Here is a 26,391-nt window from a genome sequence, read left to right as displayed (position 1 = left end):
GGGGTAGTCCAAAATTTTATTTGATTTTCGGAAGTGGCTCACGTAAGCGGATTCAAATGAATTGGGCTTTACATAATGCTAATGCCCTGAAAGTCTGCCTCCGTATTGTTCAGATCCGACCCCCAGTCCCTCTCAGGGTTGCCCCCCCCGTCCAAAAAGTGTCCCCCCTCGCGTTTGCCACTAATTAATTGAAAGACAAAGACAGAGAGCGTCTGGTGCCATCCCTGTCTAATAAATAATAATGAAACCGAAAACGGAAAATACAGTGCCGGAATCTGCGTCTTATCAGCAATCCGGAGAAAGGCCAACGGCAGAGGTTATGTTTCGTATGTGCTCCTATTTATTCGGCGAGCAAACACAGATAGTGATTCTAAAAAATGACTTATTTATTGGTTAGATTTTAAACATTTTGAATAACTAGTATATAAGTTATAGAGTCAGACAAAACAAATTTTTAGTCATTATTTTAAAATAAACGCAAGTCCAAAATTATAAAGTTGGCGAAAATAAACCCAAAACTTTCCAAATAAATATATAAGCACTGCGCACTATTTTTAAAATAAAAGGAACAAATTTTCGCTTAGCTTTGTTGATGACATTTTTACTTTAGTGTTTAATTGTTGAATTAAATAATTTTTTTTTTGCTCGTAGAGGAATCAGATTATAATTGCTTTGGCATTAATTAATGATTGTAGACCTCAAAATCCAACATATTCAATGTAAGCTTTGTAAACGCTCTTCTTAGCTAGTTTCTGTATTATGTCACTTTTAAGAAAATAGGTTTGTTTACAAAGGTCGGCCAACAAAATATAATTAGACTGTCAAGGCTTTATTAATTTACAGACATATAGTCTTTTTATCTTTTGAAAAGAAAAAAGTATTAGAACAGCCAAAAGAAAACAGTTCGAAGGCACTGGATCTAGTAATTAAAATAAAAATGCAGGCTTGCAGATATATTCGATAATATTACAAAAGTAGTTATAATATAATTTAAAAGTTTCTCTCTTAAAAAAATAATCAAATATTTCTTTCTTGTTTTCTTTCTTGAAAGGAATACAAATATGTATGTTTTATATTTAAGCAAACTAGCGAAACTAAATTAAATAGAATGAGAAGAATAAGGTTTCAAAATGGATTTATAGAGCATATTTTTGGGCTTTGAAGCAGGAAAACTGAAAATGTAGTGCACGTATAGAACCTATATTTGTTATTTTTAAGAAAACAAAGAGTTTAACAATTTTTTCAAATTTAGGTATATGTGTGATATATTTGTTTGTAGAAAAAAAAACGAATAAAAAACAAATAGTAAGCCGGGGCAGGGCATGAACTTAAGGGGTTTCCTCCATTTTATTCAGCTCCTGACCAATGTCAGACGCTCTTGTTGATGAGTTTTTTTCGAATGGACTCGTCCAGTGGCGGAATGGCCTCGCGGGGAATCAAAAAGGTGGACAGGTTGAACAAATCCAGGAAAACCTTATACCGATCACTGCCAGAAAGAGAGAGTGGTGTGGGTCAATGATCTGATCCACTGAGGAACAGGTGAGTCAGTTACCTGAGAGTGGAGCGAAGATATTGATAGCCGGATGAGCCGCCGGTGCCGAGCTGCTGGGAGCCAATCATGCGTTGCACCATGATCACGTGATTGTCTGGAAGAGGTTGCAATAAAAATGTATTTTGCAATAAAAGCAAAGGTGGCCAATAGTGTCACATTGCAAAGATCGGAGGATACTTACATCTCCACTTGGTAATCAGGGAATCAATGTCCATGAGCAGGGTGAGCAGCTGGTGGGGCTGGCTGAATCTCGGCTCGTCGCGGTAAAACGTAATCATAATGGCGCCCTGGAGTGCCCGGTGACTGAACCGTCGATCCCCCCGCCTCACTAGAGCGTCGTGGACCGCCGGGTCGAAGATGGAGCGGTAGACCTCTCGGCGCTTCTCAATGTCCATCAATCGGTAGTTCTTGGCCCGCTCCACTGGCTCTTCCATGGCACTGTGCACTTGGGCCTCCAGAAACTTGTCCACGCTCTGCTGGAACTTCTCCCAGAAGTTGAAGCCACTCTCCTCCAGGCCGGGTGTGCGCTCCAGCCAACGCTGGACCAGTTCTAGGAGCGAGGGTTCCTGCTCGGAGCTCCTGATGGCGGTCAGAGCATCTTCGTCGCCCCCAAAGACGTCTGAGTACTTCTGATTATATCGAACCCTCTGTTCCGTGAGGACTCCGAGTTTGTTTTCGATAAGACGGAACTGTAGGGACTGAAATCCTGAGGCGGGGGCCAAGTACTTTCGGAAGTCCATAAAATCCAAAGGAGTCATGGTCTCCAATATGGGCACCTGGTCCACAAGGAGCTAGAAAGAGCTAAGGTTAGATTTAACTTATTTCGTTGGTAGCTTTAAAGAATTACCTTTAATATGAGAACCACCCGATTGAGTCTTTTGACAATCTCCAGGGTCTTGGTCTCGTCAATCACCTCCGCGTCCAACATGTCCCTGATGGAGTCGAACTCGAAAATAATTTGTTTGAACCACAGTTCGTAGGCTGCGAAAATATAAATGAAATCTCAGACTGCCAGTACTCAGGCCCTCAGACCTACCCTGGTGGGTGATTATAAAGAGGTGCTCGTCGTGAACCGGTCGCTTGTCCTCCTTGGAGAGCATGCACTGGGCATCCAACAGCTTGTCCAGCATCAGGTACTCGCCGTAGATTTTGCCCACTTCGGTGGACAGGGGAACCGCAGCGTCATCGTGATCGTTTCTGTGTTTTTTCATAGATGTTTTTAGGGTCAAGGCTTTGCTTCTAGTTTTCTAATCTTAAATTTAATAGTTTGGATCACCACCACTGACCCGCTTCCTGCGTAGGGACAGCTCATCTTTTTACTATTTTTTTCAGATGCTCCTCGAGCGGCGGACGCTGACGAACTGAATCTCCGGCCAAGATGCCAGTGAAGAGATAACGTCGACGTCGGCGTCCGTTCCGCTTGACAGTCCGCCCCCTCACCCCCTCGGAAGCCCTTGCCGCCCAAAACTAGAAGAAATTTAAGCCGATTATCAGATGGAGGTGAAAACTTGAAGCAAACAAATATGTTTTGCACAAAAATAAATCTAAATGATTCCAAAAATACTTCAACAAAATGTAAAAAAATATAAACAACATAGCAAACTTATAAAAACATAATGAAGTTGTTTTAATTGAATCTTAAAATATAATTATATTGAAATTTAAATAATTTATTGATTCCTATATTTCTGTAGTTTGCATTTTATGCTTACATTTAATACAAAATCCTGAACAATTTCTTTAAGTGTAAGCTATCAACTTTAATCGAATATTTGAAACAAATTGCAAAATTTATAATTATAATAAATTATAGCGGTACGAAGTGACATTGTAAATTTTAAACGAATCTTAAATATTCTCAATCAAATAAAAAAACTCTAGAGAGAGAAAATTACCGGTGACGAACGCGCATGCCACACCCACAATAGCTAATATCAATTTTGGTGAAGAAAAAATGCTAACTTCACAACGAATGACTATACTAAGTTTTTCTTACTGAAGAATAGTCTGATAGGTGGAGCCACCAATATGTGTACATACATACGTACAAATATTCGATTGCCTATTAACTTCTTGTAGTTTGCGCACAAAAAAAATTTGGAAAAAGTAGAATATTTTTATTTAAATAAGAAGCAGTTGATTATTATGAAGTTGTATAGCCGAATGCTTTAACCGGTTGAGCATGCAACTTCGAGTGGACTCCGAACATACTCCGGACGAAATGTTCCAAGAAACATGCAGCCTCTTCTACCTCTGCTACTCTGCTCTGCTATTGTAAGTAACGTTGTAAAGTTTGGAGAAAAGTGGCCTAATTACGTTGACCTAGTGGCCAACTTGGGGTATTTGGGGTTGTCCACATATTACGCCTCACGTTTTTGATGAATTTTTATATGTGTATCTTTGTACCTACATATATTGGATTTTTTCGTCACCAAAATTGATATCAGATACTTTTACTCGTGGCAAATAAAATGCATGCATTGGCACCAAATTTTCTTACCCTTCAGGAGAACAAAAAAAGCGATATTCTTTCAAAAACCAATAAAAAATCAAAGTTTGTTAGATTTTCTTCGGCTTATCATTTGTTTCTTTATTTCTCATATATTTCTGGTTTCTTTTGTTGTTTAAAATGTATTTTTGAGTCAGTGGCTCAGTCATATATTTATTGAAATTTGTTATATACTCGTGTTTTCTTTTTTCGCGTGATCTCTCGATATTTTCACGGTTCGATCCATCGCTTACAACAATTGTAAATGTCGTTTTTATATTTTATTTTATTTTTTGTTGTTTTTATATTCGTTTTGTTGGATTCTCCCAGACATACACATAGAGTCATGCAAGGTTAATAATAATATTCGATCTTAGTCTACTATTTCATACACATTTCTGTTGTTTCCTTTTTTTTGACAAACTCAGGACTCAAAATCATTCGAATAGGATACTGTCTATGTGTTTCTAAATATACATATATATATATTTTTTTTTATCTCTTCTCCTCACATATATATGTATATATATAAATAATTTTCAACTACATTTGCATAGAAAAAATTATGGGGCTTCCACTTGTTTATTTGTATTTATTTATTGCAAAAACACAAAAAACATTTGAGGTTTGTGGGACTGTATAATAATGCGATTTTAGGGGGATTTTGCAATGTGCTTGGGAATTCGTTCAATGCCATTTATGTATTACATAAACATCTAGTATATATCTATGTATACATATATATATGCCTCTATGTATATATACATATAATTATTTATAATTTATCGCTTTATTCTCGCTCGCTACCTGGCTCCCTAAATAATTAATTATAATATGCAAATCGCGCTGCATTTCCTAGTCAATTCTAATGCTGCTTTCTCTCAGTGGTTCTCAATAATGCGGAACGGAAACGGAAATGGAAACTGAAAAATTAATGTTCAAACGCCTAAAACCACGCTTTAGTTTATCGTTTATAGCTAATAGCGTTAATCGTTTAAGTCGCCTTTCTTTAATCTAAGACTAAATTGTTTCGTTATGCGCGCCATTTCTTTCTAAATTCATTCTCTCTGACTCTTTCTAGCTGGCTAATAATATCTAACTATCTCTTTCGCGCGGTCTCACTGCAATGCGTTGTCTGTTGTTTGTGGTTTTTGTCTTATTTAAGGTTAAGGTTACGGTTTCCTGTTTACTTTTCTCAACTTCCGTTTCCGGAAGCTAGCGGTATTGCACTCCATTATTCTTCACTTCTTCTCCTTCAATAGTTTCAATATGTTCGTTATAGACATTAACACAATAGCTCAATTGAAATACAATACTTATATACTTTTGTTCTTTTTGTTTTACGTGCTATGTATGTATGTATATGTATCTATGTATGTACCTATATACTAGCACAAGTGTGTGTGAGTGTTTTCTAACATTTTTTATCCATGATCTCATGACTTGTATATAGTATTTTCTTCGTGACTTTTATCGGCTAGAATCTAGATGGAATGAGGCTTTTCAAGGAATGACTGAGAGAGAAAGATTTTGGCACTAAATACTCTCGTTTCTGGGTAGAGAGAGAGAGAGAGAGAGAGATAGACAGAGGCAATCATTTCCGGAGATTTGAAAAGTCCCTGGGAGCGCCAAAAAATATGCTGCACTTTAAGCCACCTGATTTCTTGTTTCTCTTATCTCTAAAAGCAATTCTTCGCATTTGCTCTCTTTTCTGTTGTCTTTTTCTGTTTTCTGTTTCGGAAGATGAAGAATGCAATGAAACCAAAACAAACTGTAGCATATAGATCCTTCTTGTTGGAGGATAACTTTTACAAGTCTATATAATATCTCTTAAGCGTAACAAAATCATAACAAACGTTTGTAAAAACTTGTAATTTATTGTATATAATGCTATGACAAAAAAAGGCGTTCAACTAAAATTAAAATTCATATACTCGTAAATGAAGCCTATGCCTAAAAATATTTCTATAATTTTGATGTTCATCAGATATATTTTTTTAAATATATAATACTCTTCGATAAGAGAACTTTTGGAGTTAGCAACAAATTGCACTACATTGGAAATACTTTGTAATATCAATTCAATACAATTCAATATAATTTGTGTATAATTTAGTTTAGCAATCGCATATTTAGATACATACATTTATATAATTATGATTTCATATATAGATGCGTTTCTCACACCAAAAAATGTATAAATCAAATGCACTTTTTCCATTGAGCAAAACTCGGTTTTTTATGGTTAACAGCAAAGCCAAAAAATAAATAGTGGTTAAAAAAATGATGTACTAAATTTAAGTGTTTTAAACTTAAAATTTTATTTTTTGTATTTTATTCTTTTTGTTTTTTTTTTTTTTTGCATAACTAGCACCCAGCATTGTATATGCTCGAAATAAATTCATGTGTTCGGTTGTGTATTTTGGTTTAGACTTTCATCGTTCGTCTTAGTCATTAAATAAAATCCTTTTGGGACGCCCAAGGATCAGGTTAAAACACGACAAAGATACATACGTTAACATGGAATACGATTACCAATTAGGATATACATATGTTTTAACTTTAAAGGAAAATCGAAGAAAAAATAAAAGCAAAACGCTCGCTAGGGTCAACTGAGGGGCAACTCAAATCAGCGGATGGGAACTCGCACTCGAGGACATTCTCACTTGGCTGAGTGGTGGATTATTGGGGCTATCGGGAGTCCACTGGTGGCTCATCTGCCGCCCAGTCCCCCGCCCAGTCCTCCACTCCCCAGATGGACTGAAGTCGCTGACAACTCGACACGTTGACACTGGCGGCGCTCGACAATGACCGCCGCTGGCAGCGACTATTCCATCGCGGGTCATACATTCATCGCATAATACACGGATCCCTGGGCTTGAGCCACGCCCATTCCGCCTCCGGCAGCTGCCGCCGCAGCCACGGCCGCCTGTTGCTGCTGCTGGTGTTGGTGTTGGTGTTGCTGCTGTTGCTGTTGAGCTGCTGCTGCTGCTGCTGCTGCTCCTCCCGTTGGCGATACCATGGCGTTGCAATCACTGTGCGACACGGCGGCTGCTCCCTCTGGCACTCCCCGCTCACTAAACACTGGCATGCCTCCCTCCGGCCCGAACTGATAGTGTCCGGCAATTAGGCGTTGTTGCTGCTGCTGCTGTTGCTGCTGCTGCTGTTGAGGGTGCTGCTGCTGTTGCTGGTGCTGAGCATAGTGGGCGGCATGACCACGCCCACTCACAACATGCAGCTGCATGCCGGGCAGGGCGTAACCAATGGGCACACGGATCGTTTGTTGGGTGACCTAGGGTTTGGGTTCAAAAGGAAGTATAAGTGGGGTTTCGAAAGTAATTTTTTATATCCGGTACTAGTAGAGTACAAGGGTATATTATTTTTTTGTGAATATATGCAACAGGGAGAAGGAATCCTCTCCGACCCCATACAACAATATATATTTTTGATCACCATCAACAACCGAGTCGGTATAGCCATGTCGGTCTGAACACGTGGATATTAAAGACTATGATAGATAAAACTATACGATTTTTTGCCGGAACGTATCGGAGACACTAAGGGAAAGAGCGTAAGATTTGGCACGCAAGCTTCTACTAACTGGGTACTAACCCACGCAGATCCAGTTTGTGTTAAAATTTGGGAAAATGAAAGTTCTGTTTCTCTACTGGATACAAAAGTACAAAAGTATGCAACTGAGACTTTAATAGAAGTTCAAGATTCTATAATTTTAAGGTTTATTAAAGTGCGACTGGACGAGATGAGTACCGGGTATCATATAGTCGCGGAACTCCCCTATAACGCTTGGTGAAGCGTTAAATAAATGTTAGGAAAGCAATTAAAGCCCGAAAGAGTCCCTGAAACCCTCCTCTCTGAGGTAAATAGATTCCCAAAAAACGTCTGGCAAGGATGGTGGCAAGCATCTTTAAACAGCGTTTCCGACTAAATAATATATAAAAAAAACTGCCAATGAGAGTAAGCTGTGATGATTACAATTTTCGGATTTGAGGGAAAAAATCTGACTTTCATTCTAAAAGTTAGGATGCATCAAAAACCGAATAATTCCTCTATCGAATAAGACCCAAGCCATGTAAGGTTACTTGACTGTCCCGATCCTATCCCAGCTCGCTTAGGTTTCCGGGCTGGGCCAGTTCCCTACGAAAAGAAAGATCCAACGAAGGACCACGAAGAAGGCCAGAAATCTGCTGAAGAGCGCTCTCTCATCGGCTGGGCGGAAATTTCGAAGCTTTAAGATGCCGACGACACGGAACAAGGATCAGAGGATGATTGAATGGATTCTGGGAATATCGAATGAAGATCTGATACGCTGTTACTTTGTGCCTTGGGTGTGCTTTTTGGCCCAAATCGGGAATCCAGGTTATTCTGGGAATGCATCAGCTTTAGCTGTTTAAGGATATATGTATATGTTAGGGACTTGGGGATATCATCCTGCTTCGGTTGCGATTAGCATTTTCGTCTACTTAGGAAGCACTGTTTGTGCTCCTCGCTCCTGTCGCACGCACCTGCTGGTATTCGAGAATGTTCTGCCGCTGAATGTGAGCAAGCTTGGGGTCGACACTGCTGCTGGTAGCGAACTGGGAGTAGGTCTCCGCATTGTACGGAATGAGCACCATGGTCTGGTGGTAGTTCCTCAACGGCGGCGGCGACTCCGGCCGCCTGGTGGGGCTCCGGGCGAAGTGGCTGCTGTAGCTGGCCGTGCTGTGCTTGCTCTGCTCGATGGCCGTGGCCGTCGCTGTTGTCGTCATGCTCTGGCAGTTCTGGCCCGCTGCGGCGGCGGCAGCGGCGGCGTAGAGAAGCGATGCGTCGTCCGGTCCGCCAGCGCCGCCAGCAGCTGTGGCCGCGCCTTGCTGGATCATGGTCTGGCGGAACATGGTGCCGGCGGGCAGGGTCTGGTAGTAGGTCTGTTGTATGGCGGCCGCATCCATGGGGAAGCGCTGCTGCTCGCCGGTCTCACTGTAGAAGCTCCACGTCCTCTGCTCCGTCTTTTGAAGAGCGGCAGCCATTTGCTGCTGCATCTGTTGCTGCTGCTGTTGTTGCATCTGTTGCTGCTGCTGTTGCTGCTGCTGTTGTTGCTGTTGTTGTTGTGGCACGTTCTGCGGCGAGGGGTTCTGCTTGAGAGTGTTGGGCATGGCATAGGACTTGACGGCCTGCGGTACTGGTTGACTGTTCACCACGGTGGCGGGAATGGCCGCCGTCAGCTGCTCCTGCATTTGGGCCAGAATCTCGTTGGTGGAGCTAAACTTGGGCTTGATCCCGCGCACCGACGGCCTTTTGTTGAACCCGTAGTCGTTTTGCTCGTCGTCGTCGCTACTGGCCTGGGATTGGGAGGGATCAGCCCCGGTGTAGCGCTTCTTCAGCTGCTCAGTTCGCTTCGACTCCGCCTGGGCGAAGGCGGCCAGTTCGTCCTGTTCCGCCCGTCCGGCCACCTCCTGGCCTGGCGTTCCGGCAATTACGTCCGGTGCCACCTTGCGCGCCTCCTCGCCGCTGGCCATAGCTTCTCCGGTTGCACCCAGGCCCTGGGCCAGTCCCTGGGCAGCCATGGCGGCGGCATGTTGGGCCGCCGGATCCCCGGAGGCGGCTGCCGCAGCTGCTGCCCCCAAAAGCTGGCTCATATTGAAGTCCGCTGACGCGGCGGCGGCAGCATAGTGGGCGGCATGGGCATGGGCGTGGGCGTGGCCATGGGCATGCGGATGACCGGCAGCAGCGGCCGCCAGGGTGTAGTACGAGGAGAGATCGTCCTTGTTGCCGGCCACACAGGCGGTCAGCGGCGCCAAGGTGGAGGACAAGAACTGTCGTTTCGGCTCCGTCTGGCGGGGAGGAGTCCGATGGATTTGGGTGTGAACCACTGGCACCTGGATGCCCATGCCCAAGTCCGGGGCTGCCGGGCAACGGCACTCCTGAAAAGGAAAGAGTCATTAGATCATCCCAAATATTGATCATTTCTTGTGACCTACATACCTGTGGGATAATCACTATGGGATTCTCTTCCATTTCCATGATCTTCTCCTGCTTTTTGTCGCGATTGAATATATCGGCTATCTTCTTGTAGGCCGACGATCCACTCGAGGAGCTGGACACAGAGCTGCTCGGCGAGAAGCTTTTCTCGCCATTCATAAACTTTTGCCCTGCACCCGATCCCGGCACTGGGTTGGGATTCTCCTCGCCAGCAGGACTGTCCCTTTGAGCCAGCTCATCGGTAGCCCTTTCTCCCGCCTCGGCGTCTTCGTCCACAGCCCGTTGCAGTTCCTCGGCCAGATCTTCGTCTATGTCGCAGGTCAACTGTTTGATGCGCTCTTCCAAGGATATATCCGATTTTACGGCCTTTTTCCTGTAAGTGGATAGGGAAAAGTTTAAATAAAAGATTTGGGGTGCTGATTTCTAGAGCCGTATTTCCAGAGTTGGCATTTTGGAAGAATTCTCGAAATCGCGGTCCAGGTTTACTTACTTGATCAACGATCGCCGCAATATATTCCTCTCCATGCTGCGACGCAGTGTATCCGAGTCCCCGCAACTGCCCGGCAGATGGGTGACCAGGCATCCGGCCCGCTTGGACTCATCGAAGGCCCGGAGCGCCTCCGAGGTCAGAACCGGAGCCTGCTGGGCCGAAACGCTGGGGAACAGCTGGCGCACCGCAGAATTGGGACGCAGGGCATTGTTGAACAGTGTGGAGTGCTTCTTGATCGGGATCAGCTCGTTGATCTGGTTCTCGCTGTCGTCCAGCTCCCCGGCGAGGGATTGGGCATCACTATCGGTTCCGGCATTGGCCTGGTCCTCGGTCACGAAACGCACGGAACGCTTTGTGGCACCGCTCTCGTCCTCCGAGGTGGTGTTGTTCTGGTCATCAGATTGCTGTCATGAGAAAAGTACACAGGCTTTACTTATAAGTCGTGAAAAGTTAAGAACATAAAATATTCCTAACACGCGCTGGCATTTTCCCGCCTACTCTTTGAAATCTTTTCCTTTTAAATAATGCATAACGCTTCAAATAAATTTAAAAAATAGGCTTTATTTGTTATGACCAACTCCTGGTCCTACGGTCCGCCAATCGGCATGGGTCTGGCTCCGGCTAGCTCAACCAGGGCCGTGGTTTCCCTGACCCTTCCCATATAGACCGCTAACAAAAATAGAACATCCAACATATACTAAACAGCACACGTTAGACGTTTCACAACACTAAATCCCCCGCAACATTTAAATTCAAATACTAACATACTGAGACAAACTCCTAACACTCATCCTCACAAGACTAACGCGGGATCTCTGTCCTACTCCTGCTGACCTGGAGTAGTTTGGCCTGCCCTCCCTTCCGTAGCGGAACGCTGGCCATCTCGTGCGTCCGCCCCTATTTCTTTCCTCTCAATCCCCTCCTACTTTCCCATTATCCTACCCCTAACCCCCCAACTTATCCTCTACTCAGTCTTCATTGTTCCTTTTATAATTTATTAAACAATTTTACAAATGATACTTAATTAGTTTTTATCCTTTATCTTTTTTTTTTTTTTTTTCTATTCCGACGCTTTGGTTTCGCTCATGGCTTACATCCTCATCATTATCCTGATATTATATTAATGCCACTTTCGCCCGGATTTATATCCCTACCTAAGAGAGCTCTCCTTAATACGTAGGGACTACCGCCAAAACCAAAAAGGAAATTTACCGAATTTCTTTGGGAAATTGCCAACCGTTAGCTCCAACGGCCGCGATCGGAACTTACATTTATGTATAAAAAAAAGGAACTAAATCAATAAATATATATACATAAAAAAAACAAAAACAGATTAAAAAGAAATTACGGAATATTTGAATGAAAATACATATACAACAACACAAGAAAATTAAATGGGTATATATATAAAAAAAAAAATAAATAATAAATAACTATTAATAACTAGAAACAAATAATCCACAAAGGCAAAAACGGTTCCCTCGGAAGGTTCTAAAATCCACGTCGGATTTCCAATCAGCTACTCTTCCGGCTTCTTTCCTTGTGGGCGGATTCCGGCCCCGAGAAGATAAGGCAATTCTCCGGATTACGGCCAACCCGTTATACGCATAGAAGGAAAGAGCCTCTTAGCCTGCGATCCGTTCTCGGTGGGTCGAACCAACACCTGCAGCCGCACTTCACCAGCACATCTCAGGCCCGGCTTCTATTTTTCGCAAGGCGCCAAAAAAACTGCGGCGCCAAAAATCGATAGGAAAAAGGGGGGGGGATCAAATGACCGTTGATTCTTTGATTTTTTTTATATCTTAAGTCCCCAAATAAATATGTGCCAGGCCTAGTTTCGTTTCCTTCCCGGCCTGGCTTCTTCCCCCGGAGATGCGAGTCTGGTCGGTCCTGGAAATGAAGAAGCCCATTAATTAAGGCTCTCCCTCCTGGACCGACCACTTACCTGATCTTCCTGCCGATCCTGCTTCCCGCTTTTTTCTCCCTCACTTCCGGCGAAATTATATTTTTTTTTCCGCGTCACCGCACCTGAGAAAGCTCTTTCTCCTCTCCTTTTTTTTTTTTTTTTCTTCCTCTTTTTTTCTTATGTGCCTGCGACCGCACCGCTTGACCACTGCCTTTCAATTCACCTTCGATCTCTACCTGGCATGGTCATTCGGATCGGACCGTTGTTCCGGACCCGATCCGTCCCAGGTCATCACCCTCTTTTTCAAAAATTTCCCTGCCCGGGACTAGGTGGCAGCCCTGTCGCCCTTTTCTTCCCTATGTGGCAGCCCTTTTCTTCCCTATGTGGCAGCCCTGCTCCGATTGTTTACATCGGCCACAACAGCCACATTAGCATTTTACGCTTATTAGCGTCAAATGACAATGGAAAGATGGACGATTCGGCTCTACTCTTTGGATCAGACCCATGCTCGGGAGGCGGCTCTGGACCCTATCTTCAGCGCCCAACGTGGGAGACGACCCCTCGGATTCTCGATGTCACTCGGCACTCAACTTCTCTCCGCCGGCGTCTTCCTGTCCCGCAAGTATCTCCATGTCTACAAGATGCCTGATTTATATTTTCCTCTCTCTTCCAGGCACCTCTCCGCTGGTCGTTACCTCCTCCCTTTCTTATTAGTGTCACTGCCTCAGATCCTTTACGTGGAATACTCCCGCGGTCTTTCCGTCCAGGTTCTCTAGCTCATACATATTTTCGCCGATCGGCCTTCGGATTCTGCCTTTCACAAACTTCCTTGCGAATTTGGCATTGAAGCTCTTCCCAAAGTCGCTCAAGACGAAATTCCTCCGGAAGACTTCCTGGCCAGGCAGAAACCGAACCACTCGCGTCTTCCTGTTATAAGTTCTTGCACTTGCTTCATGTGCCCCGTGCAAGTTTCTCCTTACTGCGTCCCTGATCAAGGCGATCCTGTCCGACGGCGGCAAACACAGGAGCTCATTGTCCTCCAGTGCCTTTAACCTCCTAGCCACCTTATAGTCGGTTCCATCTGTGAACCTGTGCTGTCCAAACAGGGCAAAGTGCGGGGTTACCCCCGTCGCCGTATGCACTGACGTTCTCAAAGCTGCTTCGATTTCCGTCAGGTACAGGTCCCAATCTCGGTGGTCCTCGTCCAGGTATGCCCTAATGGCGTTCAGTACCGACTGGTTCACCCTCTCTGCCGCATTCGACTGAGGGGAATACACTGCTGTCCTGACATGGCGGATGTGGAATTCCTGTATCATTTCCTGGAATCGCTTTGCCACGAACTGTTTCCCATTGTCCGAGTGAATGGTCTCCGGTACTCCAAAGGTGTGAAACACCTCACCCACCAGGAACCTAACCACCTCTGCCGTTGTTGCTTCCTTCATGGCTTTCAGGAACACGAACTTTGAGAAATGGTCTACCACAATAAAGATGTACGCGTGCCCTTTTCGAGATCTCGGATATTTCCCCAGGAAATCTATGTATAGCTTCTGGAATGGCCTGTAGGTTACCGTCTCGGCTCCTAGACCTGGCCGCGGGCCGCTATTCGTAGGCTTCGTCTCCTTACAAGTCCGACATTCCCTCACAAAAGCCCGAACCTGAGCCACCATTCCTGGCCAATAAAATCGCTGCCTTAAGCGATGCAGGGTCTTCGACATCCCTCCATGAGCCTTATCGGGCGGGGAATGCGCCTGGTCTATCATGGCCGCGCTCAGCGAGGCCGGTACCCACAACTTCCAGGTGCTCTCTTCCAACTCCACCGCGCTTTTACATTCGGTCCTTTTGAACACGAAGCCATCCACAATCTTCACATCCGGAAACCTATCCTTTTCCGCCTCGAGCAACTGCTTTAATTCCATGTACTCTTGAGATTCAAATTCTGTGGTTTGGAAACCGACCATCCAGTCTTCCTCTGGTTCCTCAACGGCTTCCACCATCCTGGAGAGCGTGTCTGCCACCACGTTCTCCGATCCTTTGCAGTGCTCGATTGCCATCTGATATGGTTGCAGCTTGAACGACCACCTCGCTAACCTTCCGGCCAGGTTCTTGACGGACATGATCCATTGTAGGCTCGAATGATCCGTGATCAGCTTACACGGCATGAGCTCAATGTAGGGACGAAAACGTTCCACCGCCAGCACGGCTGCCAAACATTCTTTCTCCGTCACGCTATAGTTGCGCTGCGCTGGGTTCAGTTTCTGCGAAAAGAAGGCTATGGGACGTTCGCTTTTGTCCTCCTCTATTTGGAACAGTACCGCTCCTACTCCGGTATCTGAAGCGGTGCAGACACTCATTTACCAGGAAATAGATGAGATGCTACGCCTGGGAGTTATAGAGGAGAGTGACAGTGCATGGAGTAACACCATCACGTTAGTCCGAAAGCCAGGAAAGAATCGCCTCTGCCTCGATGCCCGAAAGCTGAACAAGATAACGGTCAAGGACGCGTATCCGCAGCAGAACATCGAGGGGATCTTGAGTCGCATAGAAACGACAAGGTATATCTCTAGTATGGACCTTAAGCATGCGTTCTGGCAGATAGAGCTGGACGAAGCCAGCAAGAGGTATACGGCGTTTACGGTCCCGGGACGCCCGTTGTACCATTTCGTGGTGATGCCATTCGGGTTGACAAACGCAGCCCAAAGGCTGTGTCGGCTGATGGACAAGGTCATACCGCAGAGGCTCAGGGAAAGCGTCTTCGTGTACCTGGACGACCTATTGGTAGTGTCAGAAAATTTTCAGGAACACATGGAAATGCTGGAAGAGGTATCCAGGAGCCTGAAGGCAGCAGGGCTGACGATTGGCCTAAAGAAGTCGCACTTCTGCTTCAAGGAGCTGCGTTACCTGGGATATGTGATCGGCGGAGGAATCGTGAGGACGGACCCAGAGAAAGTGGAGGCCATAAAGAAGGTGACGATTCCGAAAAGTGCCAAGGAGGTTCGACGGTTTCTCGGGATGGCATGGTGGTATCGAAGATTCATACGGAACTTTGCAGAACTGGCGGCGCCGCTCACGGATACCTTAAAAAAAGGCAAGTTCGTGATGACGGAGGAGGCGGAGAAGTCCGTAAGGACGCTGAAGGAGGCGCTGAGTGCATCACCGGTTCTGAGACATCCGGATTTTAAAAGGATGTTTTATGTACAGTGCGATGCTTCAGATACCGGAGTAGGAGCGGTACTGTTCCAAATAGAGCTAGCCGGAGCCAGACCCATGCCGATTGGCGGACCGTAGGACCAGGAGTTGGTCATAACAAGATGGCGCCCAATTTGAAACCAACGCTATAGCCTCCACAAGAGGAACCTCTACTTTCGTGGGTCCAGAAAGCTAAATGGAGAACCGCTCGAGAGGTCCCCAATTAGTAGGTTTCTGGACTGCGAAAGAAGCAAGGAAATAGAGTCCATGTTATGGCAGTACAAATCAAAGTTGAATTGGAATTCCCTATGCGACATCGGGCCTGAATAGACCAAAGGCCGATTTGCGCAACAAGGAATGAACTGTGATATGTACTGTGATAAATAGATAGGACTTAAAGTAGAGATAGATAATAATAGGAAAAGGATAAGATTAATAGAAGGAGGAAATACAACGGCTGTGTCTTAAACTACAAAGGATACATATGCGTTGATAGAGGAATAGGATAGAAAGATTTTTTTTTATATTTGTAGGGGTTCTGAACCAAAAACGGAAGTCCCAAACGGCTAAACACAAATAGCCTTTGCGTTGCTCCAAGTAGGACCAGAAGAAAAAACCCTACAAATAGAAAACAAAAATATTAAATATATATATATATCTTAAGGCATCTTGACTATTAACCATCAATAAAATTGATGGTTAGTATAGTCGACAATGCCGCTAATAACACTCACCCGGAGATCCAGGAAAACACGGTTCAGACGGAAAGCCTCAATCCGGAACCCCAAACATCCTTCCTTATGGCCCCCAGATAGGAAACCAGATATAGTTGTGTTACGAAGAGAACTTTTTATAGAAGTCTATTAGTCCAAAAGTTGAGGAGGGAGCGTTTGTGTAATTATTTATTTATTTATTTCGACATTTAATAGTATAATTATTTATTCATTTGTTTATTTGGTTTAATAGTGTTCATTTGTATATTTTTTTTTCTCAATTATTTATGTATTTATTCATTTATTTAATTTGTTTATTTATTCATTTTGTTTATTTATATATTTGTCTATTTATTTATCTATTTATTTATTTATTTATTTATTTTGGTTATCGGGGACACATTCTGGTGGTACCGACCAGTATCGAAATTAATTATTATAGTCAGTCAGCGCTAGCATATAAATAGATTGGATTATTCGTATTGGAACTTGAGTAAAATAAAAATAGGACTCTATGGGTGGACCCAGCCTATCGATGCTCGAAGAAGGGGAAAGAGATTTGGACATGGAGGGGGGAGCTCAGGGCGGTAACGAGCATAGCAGAGAGACCACTCGACTCAGCGCACAACAAAGGGGGGCAATCCCGAGGAACCTCAGCATGGAACAAGCATCAACTCCATTCGGGACGTACTCTCATGTCCAATTAGATCCCATTCAGGAGCAGTATAGCCTGGAAAACGCAGAGGCCTATGCATCCTTCAATCGACGAGAGATGCAGGCCCTCATTCACACCTCCCAAGAGCAGCTAAGGGTAGATCTCAGCCAACTGGTGGATCGAAGGATCGACCAGTGCATGAGGACGGGATTTGAACAAATACTCCGGAAGCTGGATCGGGACTCCGGAAAAGTTCCTTCCTCGAGGTCATCAGAATCCTCCATGGCCACCCAGGTGGAGAATCCACGGCCTAATGGTTCAAATGGCGGTTCTCCTAATTCGGGAAAGCAACAAGGAGACATACAAAAGACAGAGAAAGCCACGGTGTTCCTTGCCCCACCGAGTTCAGGGACAGGAAACAACAGAAGCCAAGGAGACGCATTAGGAACGGTCGGAACGAACGCCTTGCTGAACCGGGTACTAGCGGAAAGCAGCCAAAGAGCGGAGCGAAACGGTAATTGGGAGTTTCCACCACCGCCGAATAATTGGAGGCACCGGAGCTCGAGCAGGAATAGAAGTTTCCAAGGATCGCAAATGGACGGGCCCAGAAGCACCAATATGGCGGGAACATATATGGTACCGCAGGAACAGGGAGCACAACAGAGGAGCCGGCAGTATGTTCCGATAGACAAATGGGGTTTCCAATTTTCAGGTCGTCCAGGAACGATGAGGGCGGAAGATTTTCTGTTCCGGGTAGAACACCTTCAGAAACAGTATGGGATGCCGTGGATTGAGCTGCTTCGAGACTTCCACCGGTTGTTGACGGAAGAGGCATCCGAATGGTACTGGCTGCTAATAAGGACCAAGCCGCCGCAAGACTGGAGAGAGTTAAAGGAAGCCCTGCAACGCAGATATTGCGACAATAGAGGCGACTACGATCGGATCCAGGATATCGCGGAGAGGAAGCAACGGCAAGGGGAGTCACTGGAGGAGTATTTTATGGCCCTAAGTAGACTGGTAGCTTCGGTGAAATCAGGAGTGGAAAACGACTGGGTCATCAAGACGGCAAAAAGAAATCTCCTAGAACCGATGAGGCAGTGGATTTATCCAATGCGAGTCTACACCCTAGAACACCTGCACGATGAGTGCAAGGAAGTGGAACGAGTGCTAAATCTGGAGCGAGGAACAGGTCATAGGCATCGCGTGAGCGCCGGATTCAAGCCCCGGGAGGAGCAACGAGTTGGAAGACTGGAAGAGGTGCATCCCTACTGGACAGGAGGACCAGCCGAAATGAACGCGACGGACAAACTAGGAGATACGGTGGCGGCGATCTCTAGCGGCGCACCCAGAAAAGTGATCACCTGTTGGAACTGTCAGCAGGAGGGTCATGTCTACATGGATTGTGAAGCAGCTCAGCGTAGGCTTTTCTGTTACAAATGTGGATTGGCAAACACCGTAACGCCCAAATGTCCAAATTGTAGGCCGGGAAACGCCAACCGGAACGTTGCGTCGGAGGGCAACCAGCGTTCGATGAAAGAGCCCGAGGTCCAGAAGAGGCAGTAGGAAGGCTAAGGATAGAAGCACGAGTACCATCATCAGACACCCAGGAAGCGATAGAAAATAGAGCGGCAGATAGAGTTTATCGAAGTTTGGAGGAGAGAGTGCGTCAGTACAAGGAAGCGAGGGAAAGAATCTTCCGAGAGAATCAGCTAGCAGGGATGACGATAGTTACGAGAAGAGTCAAGAAGATCCGCGAGCGTTTCAAAGCGAGAAAAAAGGAACGACAGGAAGTAACCCGCTCGGTGATGTCCATGACGCGTGAAGGACCCAAAACAGACCCACGACCATACGCAATGGTCAAGGTAGCAGGGAGAATGATGAGAGGACTACTAGATTCCGGAGCTTCGATTAGTCTAATTGGAAGAGGCTGCAGAGAATTGGTGGAACGTCTGGAAATCCCATGGAAGCCATGGCATGCTAAGGTCCGGACGGCGAATGGATCGCAGCAGCAGATCTTGGGCAAAGTGAAGATGCAAGTGGAATACAAAAAAAGGACTCGAGAAATCCTATTCTATCTATGTCCATCGTTGGAGCAGGAATTATACCTAGGAGTGAATTTCTGGCAGGAGTTTGAAATCGCGACGGAGTTGTTTGGAGTATGCGAGGTGGAAATGGCTGAAGAGAAAGCGAACGGAGCAGGGACAGAGAAGGAGGGCCATGAACAGCATGAACTGGGAGAAGAGGAAACAAAACAGCTAAACAAGATAAAGAACTCGTTCCTGAATTTCGAGGAGAACGGTCTAGGAAGGACAGAGGTCATGAAGCATAGCATCGAGCTGACGGAAGGAGCCACCCCAATCAAGGATCGGCACTATCCGGTATCACCAGCGGTGCAGACACTCATTTACCAGGAAATAGATGAGATGCTACGCCTGGGAGTTATAGAGGAGAGTGACAGTGCATGGAGTAACACCATCACGTTAGTCCGAAAGCCAGGAAAGAATCGCCTCTGCCTCGATGCCCGAAAGCTGAACAAGATAACGGTCAAGGACGCGTATCCGCAGCAGAACATCGAGGGGATCTTGAGTCGCATAGAAACGACAAGGTATATCTCTAGTATGGACCTTAAGCATGCGTTCTGGCAGATAGAGCTGGACGAAGCCAGCAAGAGGTATACGGCGTTTACGGTCCCGGGACGCCCGTTGTACCATTTCGTGGTGATGCCATTCGGGTTGACAAACGCAGCCCAAAGGCTGTGTCGGCTGATGGACAAGGTCATACCGCAGAGGCTCAGGGAAAGCGTCTTCGTGTACCTGGACGACCTATTGGTAGTGTCAGAAAATTTTCAGGAACACATGGAAATGCTGGAAGAGGTATCCAGGAGCCTGAAGGCAGCAGGGCTGACGATTGGCCTAAAGAAGTCGCACTTCTGCTTCAAGGAGCTGCGTTACCTGGGATATGTGATCGGCGGAGGAATCGTGAGGACGGACCCAGAGAAAGTGGAGGCCATAAAGAAGGTGACGATTCCGAAAAGTGCCAAGGAGGTTCGACGGTTTCTCGGGATGGCAGGGTGGTATCGAAGATTCATACGGAACTTTGCAGAACTGGCGGCGCCGCTCACGGATACCTTAAAAAAAGGCAAGTTCGTGATGACGGAGGAGGCGGAGAAGTCCGTAAGGACGCTGAAGGAGGCGCTGAGTGCATCACCGGTTCTGAGACATCCGGATTTTAAAAGGATGTTTTATGTACAGTGCGATGCTTCAGATACCGGAGTAGGAGCGGTACTGTTCCAAATAGAGCTAGCCGGAGCCAGACCCATGCCGATTGGCGGACCGTAGGACCAGGAGTTGGTCATAACATATTAAGAATTCAAAACTAATCGATAGGCAATAAATGAAACTGAAAGATGAGAGGAATAAAGCATCTTTCTAAAAAAAGAAAAAGTTGGCAGCCATACTTTCTATCGAAGCTCTTCAGTGCGATAACCGATATGTTTCGATCTACCTGCTCTTCTCGATAACAGGAGCGATTCTTAGAACAATAATTTAATAAACACAATTATAAAAAATAATTATAAAAAAAATTAAACTTACCTGTGAAATGGAGTCCTGCTTCCAGAGCTTGCCGCCCTTGAGAATGCCGCTGATCTGTGTGGGCGAGGTCTCCTTTGGCGGTATGGGTGGCGGTTTTTGGGTGTCAAACTGATGCTCCGATCCTGAACCAGAGCCTGATCCCGATCCAGATCCCGATGAGGCTGCTGCAGCGGCGGCGGCAGCGGCAGCTGCTGTGGCACTTGCCTTGGCTGGAAGCGCCGGAGGCAGCATTTCTGCCGCTCCGCTGGCGGCCACTCCGGACTCAGAGGCGGCTGCGGCAACCCCACCTGGCACCGAACCGGCGGTGGTGACGTCCTCGTGCGCCTCCCGGATGATCCGACGCTCGGTCACTGCGGTCATAGTGGTAATAGTTTCAACAACAAATCGTTTATTCTTGGAGGAGCTACTGATGGCCGGCACCGGAACCGCAACCGGAACCGGAACCTGGACTGGAGCCTGGCCATGGCCGGGGGCTTGACTATGGGCTTGGGCATGGGCTAAGGCATAACCGGACCTTGAGCTGGATCCAGAACTGGCCCGGCTACTGCCCGAATCCTTTCTAGCTTTCACCACTACAGAAAAATAATTGCGGCATTGGTTGGCAAAAAGGAGCATTTATTTCATTGAACATCTATGTCTATATGAGTCTGATACTGAATTCTGATATTGCTTGCTGATTTTGAATTTCGATTATAGGTTCTGATACTGGTTCTGATTTTGAGGCTGATTTTGCGGTTTGTGATTGAGAATGCTGAACCACAGATGAACGATTTGGAGGAAAGGGCCCGTTCAAGTATTACGTGATACTTATTTCTGGTTTATTCACCTCCCTCCTCCCTACAATGATAACGCATGATATGAACAAAACCGCCCTATTAAACACGTCATATATTGAAACACCCCCCCCTTTTTAAATTAATTTTTTTTTCAAATATGTAGCCAATATTTGCTAATATACGCAAAGGTATAAAATTCTGCCAACTTTACAAACGAAATTCCCATTGCCGCGCTCTTTGAAATTCTTGAACAGTACATAAAACGTCAATTTATTGAAAAAAGTTATTTTGTGAAAGGAGGATAATATCACGTGACCATGGGCCTCGACCCCCTCCCTCCCCCAGTGTGATAGTTTATGATCATTTTGAGAACACCCCCCACCCCCATGAGTGTCACGTAATACTTGAACGGCCTCAAAGGCGATTGAAATGGTTTAAAGCTAAAGCTGCTCTAATTTATTTTTTTTTAAATATTTTTTTAAGCATTAAAGCCTAGTTAAAAGCCTATGTTTAGGGTTTGGCTGAAGCCTGAACTAGAAGCAGTAAAATTTCAAAAGCAACGGAATCAAATTTCAAAAAAAAACCTTTCTTATTGAATTTTATTTCTTATTATTTACTCTATTATTATGGCTCTTTCGCAGTTATTGAATATTAGGTTTTTATGAAACCCCTTTTGATTAGACATATGTTACAATTCCCGATTAGTATCGCTTATGAAATGGCTGTGCACAAATGCATGAAACAAAGCTAATGGTTGCGTCTTGGTCTGAGATTGATTGGGCATTCGGATATGGAGATCTCGGGTCTGAAAGCCGGATGACTTACCTCCTGTGGGCGAGGGCTTGTACTGGGACTGAAGCACGTATTTGGGCCTCTCCTCTCCGGCAATGATCTCCTTCTGGGTGATGCGCCGCTCTGGGGAACTGGTGTGGATGGGCAAGAGGGCCACGGCTGGCACTCCCAGAGGCGCCATCTCCTCCGGGCACTGAGGGGAGCTGCATTCTGTGGATTGAATATGAAAGATGGTTTCAAAAATATGTCAAGGAAGTTCATTTTTATTCCCATATAGTTTTTAGACTTTCGTTGGCTTATCGTATGTACTAAAGTTTAGAGTATGTTCGCCTTGAAAAGTATATAATTTTTCGACAAATTACGACAAAAGCAAACTCCCCTAACTCTAACCCTTTTTTTGGGATTGTCGATGTACAGTCGTGAACCCCAACTGAGGGTTAAAAATCAAAAGTATGTTTTTTTTTTGTAATTTTTTTATAATATCGGCGTCGGAAGAGAGTGATGATTAATCGGTAGTAACAAAGAAGGTCGGGGAGCTCGACTTCCGGCAAGCCTGTTGCTCGGCGGGTCAGAAGCGGAAGTGCGCTTGAAGGATCCGAATCGGAACCGGTATGGTCATAGCTTTTCGATTCCAGTTTATTTTTCATAGTTTTTGGGCTCGGGCACAGTCGGACATATGCATGTATATTTTTGGGGGCTTGTCGCTACCATTCTCGGTTCGTTAGGCGCAACAATTAATGAAGAATTCCCTCCCAGACATTCCCTTGCAAACAGAGCCCCGCTTTCTGCCCTTCTGGAAGAGTCAATAAAGCGTGACCACCACCATCGACATTAATGCAAAGCCAAATGCAAATGCTCATAGAAATGCAGGCCGGCAGGCCCTTCAGCTGTTCGAGTATCCTTTCGGGGCTGCAGCCCGAAAAACCAAAACTCTGTCAGAAAACTCAAGTTGCCGTAAATCAATCAATAGAAAGCACTTCTGTGGGAATGCGGGGGTTTTCGATACTGGACAAAAGGAGGTTCTCATGCCAAAAAGGGCAAAGTAAACTGTTGAAAGCGGTTTGGCGTTCGATTTGTCGTCACCATGGAATTATTCCAAAATTATTTCAATACAAAGCCCCACTCCTTAAAGCCGAATGACATTGGTTACATATTGATTTGTCATTTCTTTTTGGAAATGTCACTGAATTACCGAAAGGCGTTTTTTTACCTCATAACTTATGAAGCTAAATCACGTTAATACTTAGTGGTGGGTAAGTCATTTGTTTATTGTGACTTATTTTAGGAATTTCAGTAGCCTGTTTTGCATTAAGTTCCAGTCCGGTTAATAAATTTATATTATTCTACCTTACTTTTGATACAAAATTGTTCTTATAATAATGGTAATATTCTCCTCAATTACCAACTATTATTTTAGGCTATTAATATTCTACTATTTATCACGGAGTTTTCATATTTTTCCGAAACAAATGCACTTTGAAAATATGTAAAAAAAACCAAAAACACATAGAGAGCTACATGATGTGTTCGGCTAAAAAAACAAACAAAAAAATACTCTCTATGTGAGATGTACGCCCCACTTTCTCATTGAATTATCTTGAACCTCTTGTACCCTCTCCGAAATTCATTAAAAAATGCTCCCATAAAAAATAAAGGCTCGCCGTAAAAAAAGTTAACCAACTGTTTGAACGTCTGCGAACTCTCGCCAGCTACCTCCAGCCACGCTTTTCGCCAAATTAAATTAACTAGAAAATTACAAGAGGCCAGCAGCAAAGTGCAGCGACTGCCAGGAAACAGGAAACGGGAGATCCGTATTAAAATGGCGTCCAATTTAAAGGACACCAAGGCAGTGGGCTTGAGCACAGCAGATTGTCAACGGCCGAGCGAATGTTTGCATAAATAATTCACAATTTATAATTTATAATTCATAATTAGATTACACATAGGCAACCAAAGCGTTTGCGAATGAAAAGAAAGCTTTGCTCGCCGCTCCACGTCCTTTCCCCCAAAGGACGCCCGCTAATTGCATTGCGGCGTTCAGTTTGAGCAGTGTTAAGTACACTGAGAATATTCTATATGGTCTCGCTTTTTCATTTTTTTAAGAGTTTAAGTACACAGTGAACAAAATGTTTCTTTCTCAAGACTTTCAAAGATTTTTTTCAATATTTTGACTAATTTTGTCTTTTTTTCGTTTAAGATTCTTCGACGAAAACAGAGTTTCTTTCTAGGATGAACCCCCTTTGCCTGTCCCCTAAATAGCAAAGTGAATTCTAAACTAGAAGACAAGCCTCCGATATTCTCCCAGTGTATCCCCCACTCACCTGCTTCCTGGAGCTGCTTGGCAGCACACTCGGCGCACTCGGCACACTCGGTGCAGACCCCCTGGAGGTCCTCCTCCGACGGCTGCTGCTGCATCGTCCCATGATGAGGTTGCTGATGCGATTGTTGTTGCTGCTGCTGTTGCTGTTGCTGCTGCTGCTGCTGCTGCTGCTGGGCACTGCCAACGGGCGGGGGCGGAGGCGGAATCTGCCCGCCGGCACCGTTGCGAGCGGCCAGCATGGCGGCCCGCTGTTGCTGCAATCGCTGGATGACCTGCAGCTGCTGCAGGTGCTGGGCCCCGAAGATGTGGCCGCTCAGGGCGCCGCCCAGCGTGTTCTTCAGGCTGCTGTCCTTGTAGCCGTCGGGCGGACTCAGGGCCGCGTCGTCCACGAACTCAATGGGCGGCTGGTATTTGGGGCTCTGCGAGAACAGGAGAAAAAATGGAAGAAGAAAGCGCGTTGGTAAGTATGTTAAGTGAGTTATGGTCGAGAGAGGGTGTAGAGCCGCGAATTAAGCTAATTGAGTTGTGTGGTGGCTGGTTAGCCATGTTATGTGCCCGGAACCAGTGCTCAGGCTGACGAACTGGGCGTCATAAATCCCTCAAAACTCATTCTTCCCATTGTGAGGAAGGATAACTTCAAACAGTGGCTTAAAAGCGAAAAGATTTAATACTTTAAATGAATATCTTATACTTGGTATTAATATTAATTTATATATAAAGGACTATAGTTTTATTTTAAGATCTACAAGGTACCATTACCGGAGTAAGCCCAGGAGGCGGCCCATGAACCAACAGGAGCACCTCTGCACCGTCCTATCTCAACTTTCGTCAAACTAACAGGATATACTAGTATCGGGTATCCTACTGTGAAGAAACTTGAATTCTGGCTCTCCTATGACTATTTGCTAGATATGCTAGATTATTTTGGTCGGGTACTTTTTGCCCAGAGTTCAAATACGTGTGCCAAAGAAACTAAACTTCTTAAAAATATCTTTAGGCCAAATCAACATAATTTTATGCAGGAACTTCTAAAGGACTAGTTCAGTGTTCTCGTACTGCTTCTAGCCACTACTTTTGACAATATTTTAGAATCTAGACCAATTAATTAATGACCATATATGTATGTGTGCAACTCTACATTGTAATTGATGTTCACCACTGGCCTAATACCCTGGATCGCCGCCCACAACCACATTAACTTGGCTCTTATCAACTCGGCTAAGCCACTCCTACTTCCGAGTGGAAAGATGCAAAAAGTAGCAAACAGGAAAATAAATTCAAAAGCATGAGAGTCATGTAGATGTTGCACGTAACAAGCGAGTATGTGTTGCTGCCAAAATCCTGTTTATTGAAACTGTGGCAGCCTCTGTCCTGTGCATGTGTGTCCTGTCTAGACAAGGATATTCCATTTCTAGTCCCTCGAAATTTCTTTATAATTTTCTTTATTTTTCATTCCCTGCTACTTTTAGGGGAAGTCTGTAATAACTCTGGGAGGGAAACTTTCGCATAAATACGCTGCATTCACCTCCACGGGCCCAAGGATGTGGCTAAGGATATATCTAAGGATAGCTGGCCGTGTGTTATGCAATGCTCGGTAAACTTGTTACACACACTAAATGCATATTAAACTCTTCAGAGGGCACACACACTCGCGGGGGTTCAGGATAGAGGGGCTGGTGTCTTGGGGCGCAGGACGGCGGGGAGAAATGCTCGAGCAGGGCCAAGTCAAGTGCATTGGGCGTCACCAGTGGCCGTCTAGGCACTGAGAGAAAATATTGTTATATTGTATGCGATATTGAAGGATCAAAAGAGCAGGTATTTTGCTCTCTAATGGGAGAGGTAGGAATCTGTACCAGATATTACATGTTATTATTTCAGCCTTTGGCTAAACTATTTTTTTGAAGAACTAAAGTTATCTTTTGTAACTATAAGATTTTAAGGATA

General features: G+C 45.1%; 2 protein-coding genes across 3 annotated transcripts in view; both read right to left on the bottom strand.

Moving 5' to 3' along the window:
* Positions 1-956: 956 nt before the first annotated feature.
* Positions 957-2,944, bottom strand: LOC6508747 (tryptophan 2,3-dioxygenase). Its single transcript, XM_001963561.4, has 6 exons — positions 2,839-2,944; positions 2,589-2,749; positions 2,400-2,533; positions 1,734-2,343; positions 1,553-1,646; positions 957-1,486 (listed from the first exon to the last, which is right to left on the bottom strand). The coding sequence occupies exons 1-6, from the start codon at positions 2,862-2,864 to the stop codon at positions 1,369-1,371; spliced, it is 1,143 nt and encodes a 380-aa protein (XP_001963597.1). The 5' UTR covers positions 2,865-2,944; the 3' UTR covers positions 957-1,368.
* A 1,216-nt stretch (positions 2,945-4,160) lies between these two features.
* Positions 4,161-26,391, bottom strand: part of LOC6503181 — a 29,287-nt gene continuing 7,056 nt past the window's right edge. The window contains exons 2-8 of one of the 2 annotated variants that reach the window (XM_032455991.2): positions 24,449-24,866; positions 22,161-22,337; positions 20,560-21,131; positions 10,507-10,910; positions 10,020-10,389; positions 8,564-9,958; positions 4,161-7,332 (exon numbers count right to left, since the gene is read on the bottom strand). In XM_032455991.2, the coding sequence (XP_032311882.1) occupies positions 6,883-7,332; positions 8,564-9,958; positions 10,020-10,389; positions 10,507-10,910; positions 20,560-21,131; positions 22,161-22,337; positions 24,449-24,866 (3,786 nt within the window). In that variant the 3' untranslated portion in view covers positions 4,161-6,882. The remainder of the gene's footprint in view (positions 7,333-8,563; positions 9,959-10,019; positions 10,390-10,506; positions 10,911-20,559; positions 21,132-22,160; positions 22,338-24,448; positions 24,867-26,391) is intronic. The other variant, XM_032455992.2, reaches the window with a different exon arrangement.

Source organism: Drosophila ananassae, chromosome XL (assembly GCF_017639315.1).
Source record: "Drosophila ananassae strain 14024-0371.13 chromosome XL, ASM1763931v2, whole genome shotgun sequence".
Taxonomy (NCBI): Eukaryota; Metazoa; Arthropoda; class Insecta; order Diptera; family Drosophilidae; genus Drosophila; species Drosophila ananassae.
The sequence above is the reverse complement of the archived record's forward strand: the minus strand, read 5'-3'. Positions and strand labels throughout refer to the sequence as shown.

Excerpts from the sequence above, each read along its gene's own strand:
- LOC6508747 (XM_001963561.4), bottom strand. The coding sequence starts at position 2,864 with ATGAGCTGTCCCTACGCAGGAAGCGG. Across the intron at positions 1,647-1,733 it reads CCTGATTACCAAGTGGAGAT|ACAATCACGTGATCATGGTG; the intron begins GTAAGTATCCTC and ends AACCTCTTCCAG. Across the intron at positions 1,487-1,552 it reads TATCTTCGCTCCACTCTCAG|TGATCGGTATAAGGTTTTCC; the intron begins GTAACTGACTCA and ends TCTTTCTGGCAG.